This window comes from Dipodomys ordii, unplaced genomic scaffold (assembly GCF_000151885.1).
Source record: "Dipodomys ordii isolate 6190 unplaced genomic scaffold, Dord_2.0 Scaffold48, whole genome shotgun sequence".
NCBI lineage: Eukaryota > Metazoa > Chordata > Mammalia > Rodentia > Heteromyidae > Dipodomys > Dipodomys ordii.
Genome location: NW_012267264.1, coordinates 1,324,427 through 1,345,180, shown reverse-complemented (window position 1 = coordinate 1,345,180; position 20,754 = coordinate 1,324,427). Strand labels below are relative to the sequence as shown.

The 20,754-nt window shown below is 51.1% G+C and overlaps 1 protein-coding gene across 1 annotated transcript in view; it reads left to right on the top strand.

Moving 5' to 3' along the window:
• Positions 1–14,393, top strand: part of Snd1 (staphylococcal nuclease and tudor domain containing 1) — a 446,430-nt gene extending 432,037 nt beyond the window's left edge. Inside the window, exons 18-24 of the mRNA XM_013020007.1 lie at positions 4,589–4,730; positions 8,062–8,185; positions 9,004–9,073; positions 10,035–10,148; positions 11,510–11,713; positions 13,629–13,673; positions 13,793–14,393. Of these exons, the coding sequence (XP_012875461.1) occupies positions 4,589–4,730; positions 8,062–8,185; positions 9,004–9,073; positions 10,035–10,148; positions 11,510–11,713; positions 13,629–13,673; positions 13,793–13,858 (765 nt within the window). The 3' untranslated portion in view covers positions 13,859–14,393. The remainder of the gene's footprint in view (positions 1–4,588; positions 4,731–8,061; positions 8,186–9,003; positions 9,074–10,034; positions 10,149–11,509; positions 11,714–13,628; positions 13,674–13,792) is intronic.
• The last annotated feature ends 6,361 nt before the right edge of the window (positions 14,394–20,754 follow it).

Here is a 20,754-nt window from a genome sequence, read left to right as displayed (position 1 = left end):
GAGGTTTGTCTGAAAACCCAAGTTGTCATTTTGCTGGTGCCTCTTGATGATGAAGAGTTATTAGCAGTGATTAATTACTTACTCAGGCTGCACATTTTTATTCATCCCATTAAAATGCAGTGCATGATGCTCGGTGGCAGGGTTGGCTTGCCTCCTGGGTCTCTCTCCTTCAAATCCCCATCCACTTAAGAATCCTGAGGGTCCAGGCTGGCTTTCCTCCTCCTGGTGGCTGGCTCATGGGCACAGCATTTGCAGAGCTTTGCAGCTGCCACTCTCAGCAAGAATTTGGAGGGCAGCTGGGGACTGTAACCTAAGGGGGGGGGGGTGTCCAGTGTGGGAGATAGTTTGCTTCACTTGTGATCCTTTTTAGGGCTGATTTAGCTGGAAGAAGCCAGGTCAGCAAGGTAAGGGGTTTTATTCACATTAGAATGTGTCACTATTTGTATCTATGAGCTAATGAGTAAAGGAAGGAAATTCCAAGAGTTTTTGTGAGATGGAGCAGGTGAGGAAATCTTTGGGTAGTAGTGTGATTGTGTGTGTGTGTGTGTGTGTGTGTGTGTGTGTGTGTGTGTGTGTGAATGTTTGTTAGTATGTCTGTCTCTGTGAGCGCCTGACCATGCTGCTTTCCCAGCTGCAAGGATTTAGATGCCTCCCTGCTGGGTTTAATCCCTCCCTGTGCCCTCCCCTGCTCTGCAGGAGGCTGATAGAGAGTAACCCCCCCACACCTACTCCTCAGGGGTTCTAGAAAGGCCTTAGTAGCTGGGAGAAAGCCCTGATGGCAGCTGCTTACACTGTCACACACACACACACACGCACACACATGCGCACGCATGCTCGCTCGCACACGCACTCCTGCCCAGCAGGGCCTTGGACAGAGCTGTATTGGCCATTGATTGGCTTTTATTAAGCTTGGCTTTCCTGCTGAGGGCTTGACTGCAGCCACTCTGGATTCATGCCAACCCCACCCCCGAGCAGGGATATTAAACATGATTTAGAAAGGCTCTAGCCAGTGGAAACCCAGTCCACATTCCCCATCTCTTGCCAGGAGGAGGACCTGGGGCTCCCCTGGGAGGAAGTACTGGGAAGAGAGAGGGCCAGGGCTCCCCCTGGGGAGACCAGGAAGAGAGACAGCCTCCACTGCTGACCTGGCCCAGCCCTGCCTGTGCTGGGCATGGTAGTCTCCTTTCCTGGAGCAGCTGCAGTAGTGCCTAGGGGACTGAATAAGACAGGAACTTGCCTGGCTAAGGAGGACAGTATTTCCTGCTGTGCCAGTCCTTGGATTTCAGCCAGGACTGAAGAGGGTCAGAGACGAGCTCTGCCTCAGGACAGAGCTCCATCTTTGCGCTAGCCTTGATGCAGAAAGATCATAAACCCTACTGTCAATCAGAGAGCTAGCAGAGCCTCTTCACATTAACAGCTTTGAGGTGGTCCAAGAGCTGGGCCGGGCACATTCATGGATGGTCTCCCGGGGTCCCTGGGCCCTACTGTGCTTAGATCAGACTCAGATCTCCTCTGCCCAGCATGTTGACTGTGGGGTCCTTCCCCAGCCTTTCCTATGCCAAGAGTCAAAGGATAGAAACCTAAGGCACTATTTGTCTGTATACACAAGTATGTTCCTTCTGGAAAGAGTCTGAGTTTTCCTAGATGAGGTCCAGGAAGAGGTATATCTACCAAGGGAATTTCCCAAGACAAAGCATTAGGGATTTGAGCCCCAAGAGGCTTGGAATGGCTGTGGACTGTTGTCTGTCTCCTTGTGCACCAGCTCTACAGAAGGGCTATGTCAGTGAAGGATAGGGACTTGGGCAGCCCAGCCCAGCTGACTCACTCCATCCCACCAAGAAACTACTTGGTCCAGACTGCACTGACATCTCTCTTATAGCTATTGGCTGCCAATCACAGGGAACAGCTGAGCTGTCCTCCAGGAGTGAGAAGGAATCCTCGTGGCTTCACCATCCAAAGGGCCACGCTTAGCCTTCTCAGAACAGGATTGTTTTCCTCCCTAAGCAGCTCTCCTTGTTCTCTTGGGTGCTTCTTGGCAGCCTTCAGGCTCCAGCTACTCTGGGTGGAGAAACCTTGGTTTCATTGTCCTCACCTCACATGGCAGCATGCCCAACTTGACCCCAATACTGAGGACCGAAGGCCATCCCTGAGGCTTTGGTTTGCATCATGAACTCAGCGTGCTGCCCACCTGAGCCAGCCTCACATGAAGCTCCACCCACGTCCCTAGAGAGGAAACCCAAAGCTGGATGCTGTCCCCTGAGGCTCTCTTACTTGAGGATTCATTAGCAGTTTCTGCTCTCACCTTGTCAGCCTGCTCCCAGTCGATCAGCACAGCTGAAGAGCACCTTCCCTCATAGTTTGGGATGCTGATGGGGTTAGGATAGAAGCTCTGGATGGCTCCTAGTCTGAGGCTCACAAGCTAGCCACGAGCCCTGTATCTTTACCAGGCTGAGTGCTGAGGAAGAAGGGAGCTAGAAAGAAGAGTGAAAAGGCAGAGAAGGTTAGGGCCACTGCAGAGATCTCAGAAATTGAGCATTAAGAAATTGAGGGATGGGAGACCTGGGTGATGGTGGAGAAGGGGCCAGACTATTGAGTCACGGATGACTGGCTGATGGCTCAAGGCTTTAATGCCAGTCCATGTAAGGTAGTGATGACAGTCTCACCTTAGAAGCAGTTTCAGTGTAAATCCCATCGATCCTGGGAGCTGCAAGGGTCCCAGAGGACTGGGAGCCCAGTCGATAAGAATGACTGGCTGAGTAGACACTTGTCTGGAAAACTTATAAGCAGGGAGGCCCAGGAAGAAAGCTTCATCCTCATCAAGACATAGGCCTTGGACACCTACATGGCTGTTCCCCAAAACCCTCTGACAGGGAAGTCATCACACTAAAGGTCTCCTTTCCCTTGGGGCCAGAGGGCTCCTAAGAGATTAGGCCAAAAGTCTAGGATCTGCATGGAGACTAAGCTGTGGATTAGAGCCCTGCAGCCTGCCTCCTCTCCTGCTGGCCAGAGACTGCATGCTGATGATGAGGGCAGTGATGCAGACAGATGTTAGGTGCCTGGAGCTTGAGAGGTAAGAAAGGGTTAGGAGTTATTTGTGATCCCACAGACAGAGGCCTGCAAGTGCCACATGGAAGGCACTTGGCTTAGGTTGAATGGCACCAGGCTTAGGTCTAGATAGGTCTCAGCCATCCCCAGTTCTCCTTGGACTCGAAATATTCTTACTGTTTTCCTCCTCTTCTGATAAAACACAAATACATACTACACTAAAAGCAGAAGTGTGCCAGCAGCTGGTGGCTCACACCTGTAATCTTAGCTATTCAGGAGACTGAGATATGAGGATCTCAGTTTGAAGCCAACCCAAGCAGAAAAGTTCATGAGAGTGTATCTCTAATAAAGCTGCAAAAGGCCAGATGCAGAGGTGTGGTTCAAGTAGTAGAGTACCATCTTGAGAAAAAAAGTAGTAAGCAAGAGCTTGAGGCCCATACCAAAAAAAGAAAAAGAAAAATGTATGGAGTCTGGGAACCATCACCCAAGGAAGTTCTATAATTTCAGCATCGCTGCTCTTCAACTCCTTGGAGTCACCCAGCTGGTGGCTACCTAATCCAATGCTGGGTAAGTTTACAAGGGAAGAAAGGAGACCCAGAGAATGTACATGGCTGGATCGAATGTACATGGCTACATCTAAGCTTTTCCCACTGTTCAGTGCTGCCTGTTTCCTCTAGGATGTAGTTCTACCACTCCTGACTGCAAGCCTGTGTCCTGTGTACCCGGTTCCCATTGGTAAAATAGTGATAACATCATAGCCACTCAAAGGGCTGTGCTGATTAAGTGATTTGGTATTTGGAGGACATGCAGTGTGGTACCTGACAAACATAAGTTTCTAGATACTTAGACCAACCCTGGGCTTTGTGTGTGTCTGCTGGACCCCATGTGTGGTCCAGTCCCCACACTTCCCACCCGCTTCCTGCTGCTCAGCTGGAAAGCTACCTCTTCCCCTGCTCTGACAGACTTCACTACTTGGATAATCTCCTGGCCGCAGGATTGGACTTGACGCGCTGTCACGTTGAATCAGCTTCTGCGCCACTGCAGCCCTGACAGCTCAGGGCTTGGGGAAGGAAGAGAGAGGGAAGGGTGGAGAGGGCCAGGTCAGAGCAGCCTGCTGGAGGTGAGAGGGATGGAGCCGTGGCAGGTGCTGAGGAGTATGAGGAGCCCAGACTGGCTTGCATACCTAGGATTTGCGTGACCCTGCACAGTGACAAGAGGTGGGGACATGGAATCCTATTTTGAGGGGTCCTCCAATGTACGTGAAGATCACCTCGGAGCCTGCTTTTTTTCTTATTTGGTAGATCTGGGGTGGGACCCAGAGCCTGCAATCAGTTCCTAGTTGCTTCTGATGTACGTCACACTCTGAGAAACACTGGATCCAGCAGAGCTTCAGGGGGCCTTCCTCCATTTCCAGGGGCTCGGCCCAGTAGCTCCTACACGAATCCCCACTCCCCAAGTGGCTCCATTTGCCCACAGCCCCTTTCCAGGTATCCACTGGTACCGCACTTCGTGTCTGCCCTGCCCTCTGCTGCCCCACCTGCAGGTCTGGGCCCACTATGAGGAGCAGCCCGTGGAGGAGGTGATGCCTGTGCTCGAGGAGAAGGAGCGATCAGCCAGCTACAAGCCAGTGTTTGTGACCGAGATCACTGACGACCTGCACTTCTACGTGCAGGATGTGGAGACTGGTGAGTGCCCGGGCACTGCTGGCTGCCAGCTCCCAGCCTGACCCACTGGGCGGACTCCAGCCGAAGGGAGGGGCCCAGCCTGGGGCTCCAGGGTCCTCCCCAGGGCTCATACTGTTTCTGCCCCCTGGACGTCAGGGTCATCTCAGCAACTTTTAAGTTAACCCTGGAGTGTACCCAGGTCTGCAGCAGGCCTGAGTGGGTTCTCTGAGGATGGGTGAGATAAGATTCGTCTGGGCAGTGCTGAGACTCTTAGGTAATGGCTTTGCTCCTAGACACCCCAGGCTGGTCCGGGTCTGAGGATTTGTGGCTCTGGTAGTCTGTCAGGAGGCCAGGAACAAATTGCCTATGTAGGGTCAGGAAACACTGGCTGGGGCAGCTCAGCCTCCCTTATACCAGTTGCAGGGGGGGAGTGCATCAAGAGGGATGGGAGCCTGGGCTGGCTTCTGCCTGGGTTTCTTCTTCTCCAGAGATTACCACAGCCAGAGTAGTGACCAGTTTCCATGGCAACTGGCAAGCTCATGGGAAAGTTATCCCCTAGCAGTCCTTGTGAAGGGCCCTCTCCGCCTGTCTCTGATAGCGGTGACTGGCCAGGGTCCCTAAGGCACAGGCTTTGGGCTTTGCAGGGAGCAAAGACTTTTCCTGACAGCAGTGGGCCCAGCTCCCCACCTCCACCTTCACTCCTCCACTTCCCTCCTCTTCATGCCACCCTGGGCAAGAAAACAATTGAGTTGAGAACAGAGGATAAAAGTCTCAGAGCCCACTCTGAGTCCAGGGAGTTAAATCCAGGCAGAGGGGCTGCAGATGTTGGCGCTTGAGGGGGCAGCCACTTGGAAGGTGGGATATAGCCCTGCCCAGCCTGTCTGCCCCCACCCCAGGTCCACTCCAGATTGCCAACGGCCTTGTCTTGGCCACTTCCTCTCTAATGATATTTCCGAGGCAGCTGCCTTTGTGGCAATGTCATTTCACCAAGGAAAACTTGCCCGTTCCTTGCCCTGGGCTGGCTCTGCTTGGGAAAGGAAAAAGCAGGGGAGGGTGGAGATGGAATTGATGAGCCTTTGGGATTCAGTTCTTCTAAGGTCATCCACAGTCCTGGTGAAAGCTGTCCCAGCATTTGCCTTGGAAATGAACCCATGATGCTGCCTACCCCCACATCTGGGTTGTAAGAGCAGAAAAGCCAATCTGATTGGCCCTCAGAGAGAAAGGGGAAAGGACAGTGATAGAGGGGTGAGTTTTGTTTGTTTGTTTTTGGAATCTATTGTAAATGTGTGGAAATTTAACTATAAAATCCCCCTCTGTGTAACTAATGTAAGCTAATAATAAGAGAAAAAAAAATTGAATGAATGGTTCTCAGAGAACTTGGGAGAAGAGGAGCATTAAGTAGCTACTACCCAGAGTACAAAAAATCCATGCAAGCTCCACATAGGCAAGACCCACCGTAGCTAACCCCCAAATCCCCAAAGAGCAAAATTTGAGGGTTCCTGTGACTGCCTTATCATAGGGCCTCACCTGGCTGCCCTGTCAAGCCAGGACACTGAAGAGAGAAAGAAAACCAGGGCAAACCACATGTGCTTAGAATGGCAGAAGAAAAGGGATAAGGCACCTTGGGCAGGCTACCTGGTTTGTGGGGCCGGGATCCTGCTGCCCTTGGGTGGCTCCAGAACATCCATGAAAATGAACTCCAGGGTCTGTTGCCTCCTCCTGGGGGACCTCCTCTAACCCTTCACATCAGCTAAACCAAAATACTGACCTTGGGTGAATATGACCATCTAGACATTGGCTAAGGACCACCCAGAGGCTCTTGGCAGGAAGTACAGGACTGATTTTATTGCCTGAGGGCCAAGTAAGCCACAAAAGAAGACTAGACCAAGTATAAGACAACCTGTCAATGTAGAGGCTTCGTAGTCTCTGGAGTACAATTATGGGCAAGGAACACTCCATCGCTGGGCCCTGAGTGCTCACCACTGGGTATGGAAGGACGGCTGCTGCCTAAGAGTTTCTCCTATTCAGAACCCTGGTTCAGGTAGAAGCTGGGGCCCTGGCCAGGCCGAAGCCTAGGAATGGACATGTGTACATATGCAGAGATCATTTGCAGTGCAGTTGAATTATTAAGCACCCTCCATGCACTAGGGATTCTACTAGGTCTTGTGTGAATAAATAGAAACAAGTGAGTATAGTCTGTGCCCTGGAGCTCATAGTGTAGTGTCAGAAACAAAAGCACAGACAAGGGACTTACAGGGCCACTGGTGGCAAGCGTGACAACAATAACACGTGTTCCACACCTGTTCTAGCATGGCCTTCAGCCCTGAAGAGAAAGGGGAGTCACACACTTAGACCACACATTCACAGTCCTGTCCACCTCTGATAGAAAAGGGAGCAAAAAAGGTCTGAACCTGAGCTGGAATCAGGGTCAGAGGGCCATAAAGCCTGAGACAGGGTTTCTCAGCTGAAGCCACTGGGAACTTGATGCCTAGCAGAGCACGCAGCAGGAAGGAGCTAGGGAAGAAAACTGACCCCAGCAGACTAGCAACAGGGATTTCTTGAAAAGAAGCATTATGTGTTGGGCATCAATGGTCTTACTATCCTAGCTACTTGAGAGGCTGAGATATGGAAGATTGTATTTTGAGGCAGCCCAGATATACACTTATGACACCCCTTCTCAACCAATAGCTGGTCGCAGTGGCATGTACCCATCATTCTAGCTATCTGGGGGAAAAGGTGGGTCATAAAAATGGGAGGTGGGGAGGAGGGAGTAGTCTAGCCTGACAGCACTGAAAGTTCTGCTTTCCATGCAGCGTGGATCTCACAGAGTGATGAGCATCACAGTGACTCTGATTGAGTACACTGGAGTTCAGATCCTGGCTCCCAGAACTCTCCATGTTTCTCCATGGCTCTGAATTCCTTTCCTGTCCAAGGTTGTACGAGATCCTTCCTTTATCTCTACTTTTGCTCCAGGAAACGTTGGGCAGAGTAGCCTCGCTACTCACATGCTGGTGTCCACACTGTCCGGCTCTCACCCTGAAGGAGGCTACTTGACTTGGGCCTTGTTCCATTTCTGCCTGCCTCCTCAGTCAAGGCTCAAGGCTCAGGCACCTTCCCAAAGGCCCCTGTAGTCTTGGCCAGTAGGTTGGAAGGTTGGAAGTATCACCAGTCACACTTTTACATATGGACAACATGAAGTTTTTTGAGTGGAGACCACAGAGGACTTCACAACATGGCGGGGGGGCAATGAAACAATCAGGGCTCTGGTGTCCTCCAGAATGTCATTCCTTGCTCCATTCCCCACCATCCGAGAATGAAGCCCCCTGGTCTTACCTCCCTCTTCCTCCCACAGGCACTCAGCTGGAGAAGCTGATGGAGAACATGCGCAATGACATCTCCAGCCACCCCCCTGTGGAGGGCTCCTATGCTCCCCGCCGGGGAGAGTTCTGCATTGCCAAATTTGTAGACGGAGAATGGTGAGCAGGACTATCCTGGGGCCTGGGTTTGCAAAGCCACAGCTAGATTTCAGAAACTTGCTTTAGTGTCTGCTTTCTGCTGTGATGTTAGTAATAGTCTCGGCCATATGTCCCTCCTCACCACCCATCTGGGGCCTGCACTTTGCCCCACACGCCTCTTGCCAGCCAGCCTCGAGGTCAGATGATAAAGTGGTATTCCTCCCTTTGCCCTGGGGAACTCCGTGGTGGGAGTGCTGGCAGGCTGGCTGCCTGGGACTGTCCGACATAGCTCTCACCCCTCATAGGAAGAAGGATGTCATGGGAGGGAGAGGGGTACAGTTCACAGCAAGCACAGACCAGCCATCTGACCCTCCACCCCTGCTGTCTGGGACAGCAACAGAAGCACTCACGGGCCCATAAAAGGCCATTTGTGTATGATCTACCCAGGGTAGGCCCCATGGCCTTCCCAGGGTGACGAAGTGACTTGGATATGTTCCCTGTTGCGGCCTCCCAGACAGATCTGCTGGCTAATTACAGCTGCTGTTTAGTGTGCTGGGTTTAAACAGCAGACATCAATCTAGTCATTAGTCTTGTTGCTTTATGCCCCAAGGACACATTAATCTGCTCCACATGCTCCCCTCTCCCTCCTCTGCCTCTAGCTCTCCTCTGACTCCATTAGATGGTGGCCACAGTGCCCTGAGCTGGGCCTCCATAAAGTCCAAGATATGTCCTCTGTGACAGATACCCAGAGACCCCAGGAGGGGAAGGTTGTGGGCACCTGCTTAGAGACCACATTCCTCAGGGCCATCCCTTGAGCTCTGCCCGTGATGCCATTGCAGGTACCGTGCCCGAGTCGAGAAAGTGGAGTCTCCTGCTAAAGTGCACGTCTTCTACATCGACTATGGCAATGTGAGTGTCGGGGACCAGAGGTGGAGGAGCAGGCAAGGGAAGGGACCATCAAGTAGGAACCCGTCAGTCAAATCCATGTAACTCCCACAGGTCCCTCAGCTCACTGACAGACTGGTGCATTTTGAGTGTCTCTGCTGTTTATATCTGAGGGACCAGGCAGTACAGGTGTCTATGGCCAGAGGCCTAGGAGCACCAACAGGTCCCACACGTAAGCCCTAAGGATGAATGTCAGCCATAGCCACACTTCCTCCTCAGCCTAACAACTTGAAGAATGGGCCCAAGGCTTTGACACCCTATATCTCCTGGTGCTTATCCTGACCTTAGTGTTTTTCCTCCTTTGGATCCCAGCACATCCCCAAACGTAGGTGGCTGGAAAAGCACAGCCAAGTGACCCAGTGAACAACACCCTTGGTAGAAAGGCTGATAGGCTGGGCCTGGGAATCTGTTGACAACCTCTGGGGACATCTGTAGATAAGGCAGCAGGCAGGTGAGGCGCACTACCTGTGGTACGGCTATGGCCATCTTCATTCCTTCCATCTCTCTTCAAGAACGAGGGATGAGAGTCTAATCACAGCGATGGACCAGGCTCCCAGCTTGTCACACACAGTGAACCAGGTCGTGCCAGGCTGGAGTGACCCTACCTGCCTGGGCCAGAAATCATGCACAAGCCCAGTCGTGTGTTCCCTGTCCTGAACAAAGTTCAGTGCCATCCTGATTATTTGAATAGGAGCCACCAGGTGTGCCAGCACAGGGCCCAGACTGAGTCACGGCTCCCCACCCCCCGCTGCCTTCATCCCTGTCCTCCCAGGCTTCTGCAGCTGGGAAAGCCTGTGCTTGGGGAAGAGCGGAACCGAGTCATGGGGCGAGCAGTGGAATTCCCAGGGGCCTGGCCTGAGGGTTGTCCTTGAGAGCAAGAGGGCATCAAGTATGTCATGCTCTTGGCCTCATATTTCTTCTGCAGAGAGAGATCCTGCCATCTACCCGCCTGGGTACCCTGCCACCTGCCTTCAGCACTCGCGTGCTGCCAGCTCAAGCCACAGAGTATGCCTTCGCCTTCATCCAGGTGCCCCAAGATGTGAGTCTGCACATCGACCTCTTTCTAAAACAGACAGACCATTGACATGCAGCCAGTGATGCAGCCCTCATAGGCTGGCAGGAAAAGATGGGGACTGATGAGTCGTCTGTTGCTGATAGGTCTCAGGACATGGGCGAGATTAACCATAACTGGAAATTGAGGAGGCTCCACAGACAAGGTGACATGAGAGCATTTTTAATAATTCTTGAGAAACAAACCTGCTGTGAGCCAGGAGGTTGTGTTGGAGCAGAGATTCAGCCGCTGTAGCTGGATCCTAAGGGGCTTGCAGACAGTGGAAGGAGATGAGAAAGGAGAGGTAAGTTAGGGCCTAGGTATTGTGGTCTTGTCTGCCCTGGCAGGCAGGAGGGGAAGTGGTAGCATTATGAACCAAAGCATGATATGCTCAGATCTACTTTTTAGTTACTTCCAGTGGCATTATAGAGGGGGGAGACTGAAGGAATGGTTGGGAGATGATCCTAACAATCCAGTCTAGAGAAAATGACAGCCACATCAGGTCCATCCGAGTGAGATTCTAGACACAGGCAACATGGGGTCAGGAAGGGGAGAGAAGAGATTTAAGGTGGCGCTAGATTTCCCACCCAAGGAAAAGAGAAGCAGCTTGGACTGTGGGAACTTACGGTAGCTACATAGGATTATCAATTTGAATGTTAAATCTATGGGAGTGTACAGTGAGAATGAACGGTGTGGAAAGAGAGAGGTTTGAAAGTGTGGTATTCTCATGGCCTGAGAGCAAGCAGGAAGCCAGGGGAAGAATACACAGTAGGAAGGCAGGACCTAAGCTCTGGGTCCTAGCTTGCCACTGGTTTCTAGAAGGGGAGATCCAGTTTTCTGTGGCCAGCTGAAGTTGTATTTCAGGGAGGTGCCTGGTGCTCAGGGAACAAATCCGAGCAGCCTGACCAGAGGCAGTATACTAGAAGTGAGTAGGAAGGTGGAATTAGCACCATTGGCTTTTTCCCACGTTTCGTGAAATATGCCAGAGGGTCAGCATCACAGATTGGGCTGAAAGGATGTCTGTGATGAAGGGGTAACATGATGATGATGAGAGCCCAAGATGGCAGCAAAGACAGATAGGGATGTGATGAGGCCACGGAGCTGGAGCAGGACCCGAAGGTAAGAGTTGAGAGGGGCCCGGGCAACAAATGCAGGGTTAGTTTGGGGCAGAGAAGCCACTTTTCCTTCAAGACACAAGGCAGATGTGCCAGAGAGAAGAATAGCACACACACAGGGATCTAGGCTGGGAGATGGGAGTCCTTTGAGGTCCACGGACAGGCCTTAGGGCCCAAGTAGCTGCTGTGTGGGCTTTGTCCAGCTCTTACTGACCTGGCTATCTCCCTGCTTAGGAGGACGCTCGCACAGATGCCGTGGACAGCGTAGTCCGGGACATCCAGAACACTCAGTGCCTGCTCAACGTGGAGCACCTGAGCGCCAGCTGCCCCCACGTCACCCTGCAGTTTGCTGATTCCAAGGGCGATGTGGGGCTGGGGCTGGTGAAGGAGGGGCTGGTCATGGTGGAAGTGCGCAAGGAGAAACAGTTCCAGAAAGTGGTAAGTGATGTGGGCAGGGACCCCCACTCCTGTGGGGGCATGTCCCTAGTGTCTCCCCTTCCCCAGAACCATCACAACAGGAGACTGGAGACTACACCCAGAGCCTGTGCAGGAGCCAGGAGTACACCAGCCTCCTGTCCTGCTGAGGAAAGATAATGGATTTGAGATTGTTGGGGTTTTAACATCTAATTAAAGCCCAAATTAATTGGCTATGGGTTTGACTAAGAATGCAGCTGCAAACTAGAGCGGAAAGTTTCCCTTCGCATGTGCCCTGGGTGACAGCTAGGGAGCACTGCCAAGCCTGGTATGGAGAGCGTCAAAGCCCGCCCGGCCATCTCTCCCATTCACTTCCTTTCTCTAGCATATAGTGCCAAGTCCTAGTGTGCAGGGTACTGTCAGCCAGAACTTCCCAGGACCAGCTAACTGGGAGCCACCATTGATAAGAGAGTGAAGTCCACCTTGGAGCAGGGCTTCCTACTCAGGAAATGAGGGTGGTCCAGCTGCTTGCTACTTCCTGAGGTTGACCACAGCCAGAGGAGGCAATACTTGGGGCCCGCCTAGCTCTATTCACTTATTGACCAATAGGTTGCTTAGCGGCCCCCTGACTCAGCCCTGTACATGTCCTAGACCTTCCCTGGGCTCCACAAGCACTGTGTGTACAGCAGGGCCAGTGTGTGCTGTGTGGAGAGAACCCTCCAGGCTTACGCCAAGTCCCACGACCTGCAGAAGATGTCGTCACAGACAGAGGGGCATTTCCTCAGCCCTCCATTTACCAAAACCCTGGGGTGGGGTCAGGCATACTCAGACACCATCATGCAGATCCTGCCAGATGAGGAGACTCTATAAACCTTCCAAAGAGAAGGCTTGGGACCTCCCAAGTGACCCCTTCCCAAGGCTGGCACTGGCAAGAGAGCAGCAGATAGAACCCAGTTCCTCTCCATTCAGCCCACTGCTCTGCTTTGTCCAGCTCTGCTTTACTTTTTTGCCCCAGTACCACATTTGGTGGTTTGTGGACCAGTGATGTTGGTGGCCAAATCTGCGGCTCATTTAGGAGGAGACACTAGTATGAAATGCTACTGTGTCTCAAGAAAAGTATGTCACCGCCCCTCGCAACCCTACTCTTGAGACTTTGTTGTTTTACTCAGATCTTCAGATCCCCATAGAAGGTCTCTGTAGATGTTTCTTGGCTGTTTCTCAAGTTCCTTTGCTCCAGTCCCTGAGGCAAAAACACACATCAAGAGTTCTCTCAGCAAACAGTTACTGACTGCCTACCATGCATCAGTGAGAAGAGATGGACAGTATCCAGCTCTGGGTGTCCATGGATCTTATATCCAAGAATATTAAATTATGAATAAATTAAATAGAATGTTAGGAGATGATAAGCACAATGGAAAAGATCAAGAGTTGGGGGGCGGGGGTAGGCACCAGTGGCTCACATCTATAATCTTAGCTACCTACTCAGGAGGCTAAGATCTGAGGATCACAGTTCAAAGCCAGCCAAAGCAAAAGAAATCTGAGAGACATTTATCTCCAATTAACCATCAAAAAGCCAGAAGTAGAGCTGTGACTCAAGTGCTGGTTTGACAGTATTGACTGAAAAAAAACAAGTGACAGTACCCGGGCTAGGTTCAACCCCCACAGTACCAGCACAAAGAAGGGGGGTTGGAGTATAAATGGGGTCATTTAATGCTGTATTAAGGTGATACTTTATCAAAAGCTTGGAGAGATGGGATAGGTAACCAGTGTGCATGATGGGAACAAAAGTCAAGGCACATAGAACAGCCTAGAATGAAATGAAAATTCCAGAAAACTCCAGGAGCTGGGCTCCTGGAGAGTCATGCGCAGGGTCATTGGGCTGGCTGTTCAGTTGAAAGCCCCACCCCAGCTTGACCACTCCCTGTCTTGTATCCCTCAGATCACGGAATACCTGAATGCCCAGGAGTCAGCCAAGAGCGCCAGGGTGAGTTCTCACTACAGGGACTCAGTCAGGTGCTGAGTTTACAGGCTTGGCCTTGTGGGGTCAGTGGGTTCCATCGGTTTCCATGTCTCTGAAGAGCTGTGTTCTGTGTCCTTTCACAGCTGAACCTGTGGCGCTATGGAGACTTCCGAGCCGATGATGCTGATGAGTTTGGCTACAGCCGCTAAGAAGAACCATGCCTGGCCCCCAGCACTGCTCACGCCAGAACCTCTTTCCCTGCTGGGGGGGGAGCTTTCAGCTCCAGACCCAGTTGGAGGCAGGGGGCATAGATCGAGTCCAGCTTTGCTTCAGTGTATGGAAACACTCTGTAGGGTGGCAGCGGGGCTGGGGGCAGGTCATCATCCTCATCCTCTTGGATGACGGCACTGCCATCCACAAGCTCTCCCAGATGATTTTGTATTTTTACTTGGGGGATTGTGGGGTTTTGCTTTGTTTTTTTTAATTGTCCTCAAATCAGGAAAAACCATGAGAGACTGTCCTAGTGAAGGGAGTGATCCTGACACTCACGGCCAGCTGCCTGGTGGCACCACCTCTTACCTAGACTGCCCTTCCCCAGCTCTGTCCAGTTGTTGATTATGTGATTTCTCTGACAGTCCATTCTCAGATGCCAGCGTGTCCACATCTGCCCTCCAGCCTATTCTGTATTTAAAGCTTTTGAGGCCCAAATAAAGTAGTACCTGCTGTCTGCAGCCCTTGCTGTCACACTGAAGCCAAGAGCCTGGGGTCTCTGCATCCCAGGCCTGGAGGAGACCTGAGCACTTCAAAGACCTCAGATTCAGAGCACTGGGCCAGAAGAGCCCAGGCTGAAGCCAGCAGGGGTTGCTGGGCTGGCTGTAGGACGGCCCTGCCGGAGCCCAAAGGATTTCACATGAGGAAATTGTTAGGTGAGGTCCCAATCCTGCTGTGGCTGGCTCACAGTAGGATAAGCACAGTGCCCCTTATCTTACCTAGAGAGTAATGCTAAACTGCCGGCCCAGACTAGGAGGGATGCAGGCCCCTACGGAGGCAGACTGGTGTACTCCATGCTAGCTCCTAGCTCTGTTCTGTCTAACAAGTTGTCTCCCAAAGACCTCAAGACTGGGCTGGCCCAGAGCTACTTGAAGCCTTTGAAGGAACAGGAAGACACTCCTAGCCATATTGTGCCCAGCAAAAAGCCTGCCACACATGCTAGAAACGCCCAGAGGAGAAAATAGAGGGGAGATGAGGGATGAGAAGGAGTTCATCTACAGAGCTCTTAAGCCGAGCACCCGTGGCTCATGCCTGTAATCCTAGCTACTCGGAGGTTGAGATGGAAGGATCACAATTTGAAGCCAAATTGGTCAAAAAAGATGATGATAACTCATCTCCATTTAGAACTGTGGTTCATCAAGTGGCAGAGCATCAGTTGAGTGAAAAAGCAAGAGCACAAGACCCTGAGTTCAAGCCCCAGTACTGGCACCAAAAACAGACGAGCCCTTTGCTCCTCTCCCCCTCATCCACATGGCCCTCCTGGTAAAATGTGGTGGCACATCTTCCTGACAGTCTGTTCTACCCAAACATTCTGATCCAGGGAGATACTCCAAGCTGCCTTATTTAGTCTTGCAGTAGGAGTGCCAGTGCAGATTAGCCTGGCCAATTCTCCCTCCAAAACCAAAGGTCCTGCCCAAACACTCCAATGGTTCTGACCAGGGTTCACATGGGTGTCTACCTAGGATGCCTGTCTTTAGGCAAAGGTGTGTGCCTCTTGGACTCAGGGTGCCCCATTTGAAGGAAAGGTAAGCGTGAGAAGACCCAGGAAGGACAGTGAGGAGGAACACGAGCCTCTCCTGAGCTCTTGGTTCTGCCTGCAGCCCCTCAGTGCTGCTCAGGACACGTGCTTGTGCTGCTTGCGTCTGACCCTTCAGGGCCCAGTGAACTGCATTCCCCATGACTGCGGGCTTTGGAGGGCCCACCAAGTGAGCAGGAACGTGATGGTGGCTCTTGTGGATCTCTCCATCCCCACTCCTGGAGGAGCTGGCCTGCTCGCAGCACACAAGCACACTCTTACCATGACCTCATTGTATTTTGGTCCATGGAGAAGAGCTTGCCCATCTCATGCATTTCTCTACCTCCCAGGTGTTTCCAGTAAGACCAAGCAGTAGAATGCAGTGAATTCACAGCGAGCACAATTGGCAGAGGGGCAAGATGCCAGCCTACTCTTTTGTAGAAGGGTCTGAAATCATCTCCCTCTTGTAACAGTTGCCTTGGTTACATCTGTGCCCAAGGATAAACCCTCCTTAGTTTTCCAGTTGAAATTATGCCTGAGCCTTCCCACTTCTTATTTCCTTTCTTTTCCAAGGCTGGTTGAAGCAAAGGTCAGCGCAGTCACCAGGTATTGCTGCTGCATGTCTGGCGTGGGCCCAGCTTGGTGCTGCTTTCTTGATCACATCTGTTGAGTTCTTTAGGTTTGTCCTGGAACCCGGGTAAGGCAAGCCACATGGGAGGGTGCAGAACTAAAAGATAGTCTCATGGTACATGCACGTTAGCCTGGCTGGTCTTATTAGCATCAACATTGGCAGCCCTTTGTAGCACAAATGGCCACCTGGGCTTCTCCCCAACCCTTCCTTTGAGTTACAGAACTTGCTCTTCTTCCCCATTCTGCTTCCCCATCCACCATTCTAGTTGAACAAAATCATCCATCCTGCCGTATCTCCACTTCAGAGAGAGTAAGACCCAGAAAACACCAAACAGTATTGGGCCCAGTGAATGCCAAGGCCGGTTCTAGGCTCACAGTGAGTATGTGGATCAGGTGAAGTGGCAGCAGATGCCATGCATGTGTGAAACACAGCCGTGGGCAGTGCCCTAGGATTCCCAGGGGCTAAGCCCCTGGTCTGGGTGGCTAAGATGACTTCACAGGGGAGAGAGAGAAGTCAGGACTTAACTGACAGGAAAGCATTGCTTGTCTCTGGCAGGCTTTGGGAGTTCTCCGGAGTCCAAGGCCCAGTGCAGCAGAGCTTCTGGTTTGGGACAGCTATTGGGGAGGTGCTGGAGCCTGAGATTCTGCCTACCCTAGTGACCTTCACCTTCCTCCTCTCTGCTACATGCAGGACCAGTCAGAAAGGCAAGCAGGGGAAGTGAGCCTCACATGGATGCTTCGCTTTACTTATTGGTTTGATTATTTCCACGTCCTGGGGAGAGAGTCAATGGACCCCTTTTCTTACATGAGCCCATGTTGGGAAGTGATAGGGAGGGGCTGGGGAGCTGGAGCCTCAAGAGTGGTTATTGATGTCCTAATTACAAGAGGATGCTAATTTAATTTGAACCTAATTACAGTGCACTACCCTGGGTGGCATGTGTTTTAATAATTAACGTCCTTCAGATGCGTAGGAGTATAATAATATTTACACTAGGTTGGCCAGCAGCCTGGGGAGGCGGGCTGGGGGCCCATACACCAGCCTCCCTCCCCCTTCCCCCTCCCCCCGCCCCCAGGACAGCTTGGCTGCTAGCAGGTGGGGAAGATGGTACATGAGTCTTGGTCGCCTGCTATCTTGTCGTCATTCCCAAGGAACATATTTGGGCCTCATTGCCAGCTACTTCCTTGACCCAGCAAGGCCACTTTGCTCTGCAGGGTGCTACACTGGAACTCTGAAATCTATCAGGCCAGCAGGATCTCAGCTGTAGCTGAGGGCACTTCCCTCCCCATTCATTCCCACCAGGCCCTGTTTTCTTGCTTCTGTGCCTGCCTTAACCCATGCCTGGAAAAACTTGTGTACGCGAATGGTTGGGAGGGAAGGAGAGCCACTGGATCTTGCTGCTTTTCTTTTCCTTTCTTTTTTAAGGGAATATGTCTAAGACATTGACATTCAGTTGGGCATCAGTAGCTCATGTCTATAATCCTAGCTACTCAGGAGGCTGAGATCTGAGGGTCTCAGTTTGAAACCAGCCCAGGCAGGAAAATCCATGAGATTAAGGCTGGAAGTAGAGCTATGTCTCAAGTGGTCGAGTGCCAGCCTTGAGTGAAAAAGCTTAAGGGGCAGTGCCCATACCCTGAGTTCAAGCCCCAGTATTGGCACAAAAACAATATAAGACATTCCTAAGACACATGTATAGGGCACAACATATAAGGGCACATTCAAGTTTAAGTGAGATATACCCATGCAAACAACACTACATCAAAGATAGACTATTGCCAGCCCCTCCCCCAATCACCAACACCCACAGGTTAACCCGTTCTGACCTAGTCTATGGGTTGTGCGTGTTTCTGCTGTGCTTTTGTTGTTGATCAGTTTTGCCTGGATGTAAAATTTGCACAAATGGGCCCACACAGTATATATTCTGATGTGCTTGCTTCTTTCATTGATGTCTGTGAGAGTCACCCATGTGGCAACATGAGGTTCTACGTATGCATTCTTGTTTCTGTGTGTTCTGCTATATGATTATTATACACCTGCTTCTTATAATCAAGATACAGCTGCAACAGTCTACCAGAGTCAGCTCCAGCAGTCCTCCGAGGAGAGATGCTTATCCTAATTAGCAGCTGGGGGTCAGGAGGTTCTACTGTCTGAGAAGGGCCTATGTATCCCCAAAATAAATACCCAGAGCAGCAGCATCTCCCACACCCAGCTTCCAGGGGCTGGGAAGAGGGCTGATCAGCAAGTGTAGGAGCCAAGCAGCAGCAGCAAGAACCAAGGTGGAGGATATAGAGCACTGGCCTAGCATGCAGGAGGCCTTGGCTTCAGCCCCACTACATCAGAAACATCTGGGGAGCCCATTAAAATACAGCTGCCAAGAAACAATGCCAGAACTCCACTGGGGGTGAGGGTGGGTTTGGGAACTGTGTCCTCTATTGTAGCAGAAAGACAGTAGACAATGTTGGAAGTTGTTTAAACAACAAAATCTAGCATGTTGTTTAGCAATAAGATGGTAACCCCTAGAAGAACAAAAACATGATTAAAAGTGGCTCAATAGGTAGGATGGGGGCGGGAGGTTCTGTTGAGTTTTTAAGATTGTGGGCAGATATTTTGGGGGCCCTTTTTTGAAATTCATTGTCATGTAAATGTTGCATTATCTAAGTTCCACTTCATACCTGCCTCTAGCCTGGAGGCTATACTTGGGGAGATTCTAAGGTAGTTCTGATACATAAAGAGTTCCGAGATTAGCTGACATTGTCCAGACTCAGTAAGATAAGAAAGAGCGCTAGTGGCTCCTGCCTGTATCCTAACTACTCAGCAGCTGAGGTCTGAGGCTAGCAGTTTGAAGCCAGACTGTGCAGCAAAGTCTGGGAGAATCCATCTCCAATCAAAGAGCCAGAAAATGAAGCAGTGACTCAAGTGGTAGACTGAAGACCTTGAGCAAAAAACTCAGGGACAGCACTCAGGCCTTGAACTCAAGCCCCAGGACTGGTGCACGTGCGCGCAAACACACACATATAGCAAGGTGATTTGCCAAAGGTCTCAGCTTATTAATGGCAGAGAGAGTCAGGAAGAGAAAACAGGGTTCCAAGCCCAGGTCTCATTTTTCTCTACGGGTTCTCCCCTTTGGTGGGTGTCTATCTCAATGGGTCTGGCTCTTGGTGGACCTTCAAGGCTGGGATCCCAGTTGAATTAAAGGAGGCAAACTTGCTGCTGTAGGCCCAGAGCCCTGAGGCAAGCCGAGTGCTTCAAACCTCAGCATGTTCACAGCCCGTGGTTTCTGCAGGGCCTTTGCCGGAACTGGCAGGTGGGAGGCTTCAGCTGCTCCTGGGGCCAGCTAGCACCAATGTTCTCAAGGGGTTTTCCTCAGAATGGGAATGGGTCTGCCCAGAGCCAGCCAAAGTTGCCAAACAGTCAAGCATTTTGTCATTTCCTGCACTGCTTTGTCCAGGCACTGTTCTGGAAGCTAAAGGAGGCAGATGCTGGTGATGGCAAAAGCTCATCTATCTAATAGATGGCTGTGTGTCTATGGCCATACCACCCTGAGCACGCCCGATCTCGTCTAATAGATGGCTGTGCTAATGCTGTGACATTCACTCAGGGTGACAGTGGGCATGCCCCATGACCCAGCCATTCTCTCCCCATTTGGAGGCCAAGAGCTGCTTGTGTGTGTCTTAGCACTCACCAGACACAAGAGCAGGCACCACTGCTGTGTTCCTTACCAAACAAAATCTGGGCATGAGACACAGTGAAGCATAGTCACATAATAGACTGAGTTGTGGCCGCATAAAACATGGAGAGGGGTCTTACAAATCATACTGTGAATAAAGCACATCACAGAGGAGTTCATCTCATATAATACTATTATCATAATACAGGCATAGTTGCTGATGCCTGTAATCTAGCTACTTGGACAACAGAGATGGGGAGAATCAAGTTTCAAGACAGGCCGGGGCAAAGAAGGTTGAAGACGTAGCTCAAGTGGCAGAACCTTTGCTTAGGAAGTGTATGGCCAGTCCCCAGCACTTTCTTCAGAAAAGTACAAAATCAAGGTGTATCTTAAATGGGTATTTTGAGTCATCACGTAATACTCAAATTGGGATATCTTAAAAAGACATTACTGCGCTGAGAAGGTGGCTCAGTGGTAGTGTTTGCCTCGCATGCATGAGACCCTGGGTCTGATTCCTCATAACCACATAAACAGAAAAAGCCAGAAGTGACACTGTGGCTCAAGTGGTAGAACGCTAGCCTTGAGCTGAAGAGCCCAGGCCTAGAATTCAAGCCCCACGACCAACCACACACACACACAAAAAAAAAAAAAATCACTGGGTGCTAGTGGAACCACAAAACTGCTCAGGAGGCTGAGATCTGAAGGTTTCAGATCAAAGTCAGCCTGGCCAGGAAAGTTCGTGAAACACTTATCTCTAAGGTGACTCACTGGTAGAGTGCTTGCCTCGCTTAAATGGTAGCATGCTAGCCTTGAACACAAAAGTTCAGGGGCACTGCCTAGGCCAAGTTAAAGCTCCAGAACTAGCAAAAACAAGACAACAAATGCATGTCTATTTGGACCACAAATATTAGCCAGTATTGCCTTGAGTGAACACATGTAGAAACCTTCTACGTGGATAACAAATGGGAAAACAAAGGGGTAATTGATGGGTGAGATGAAGGATACTGGAGATCCATCTTGTCTT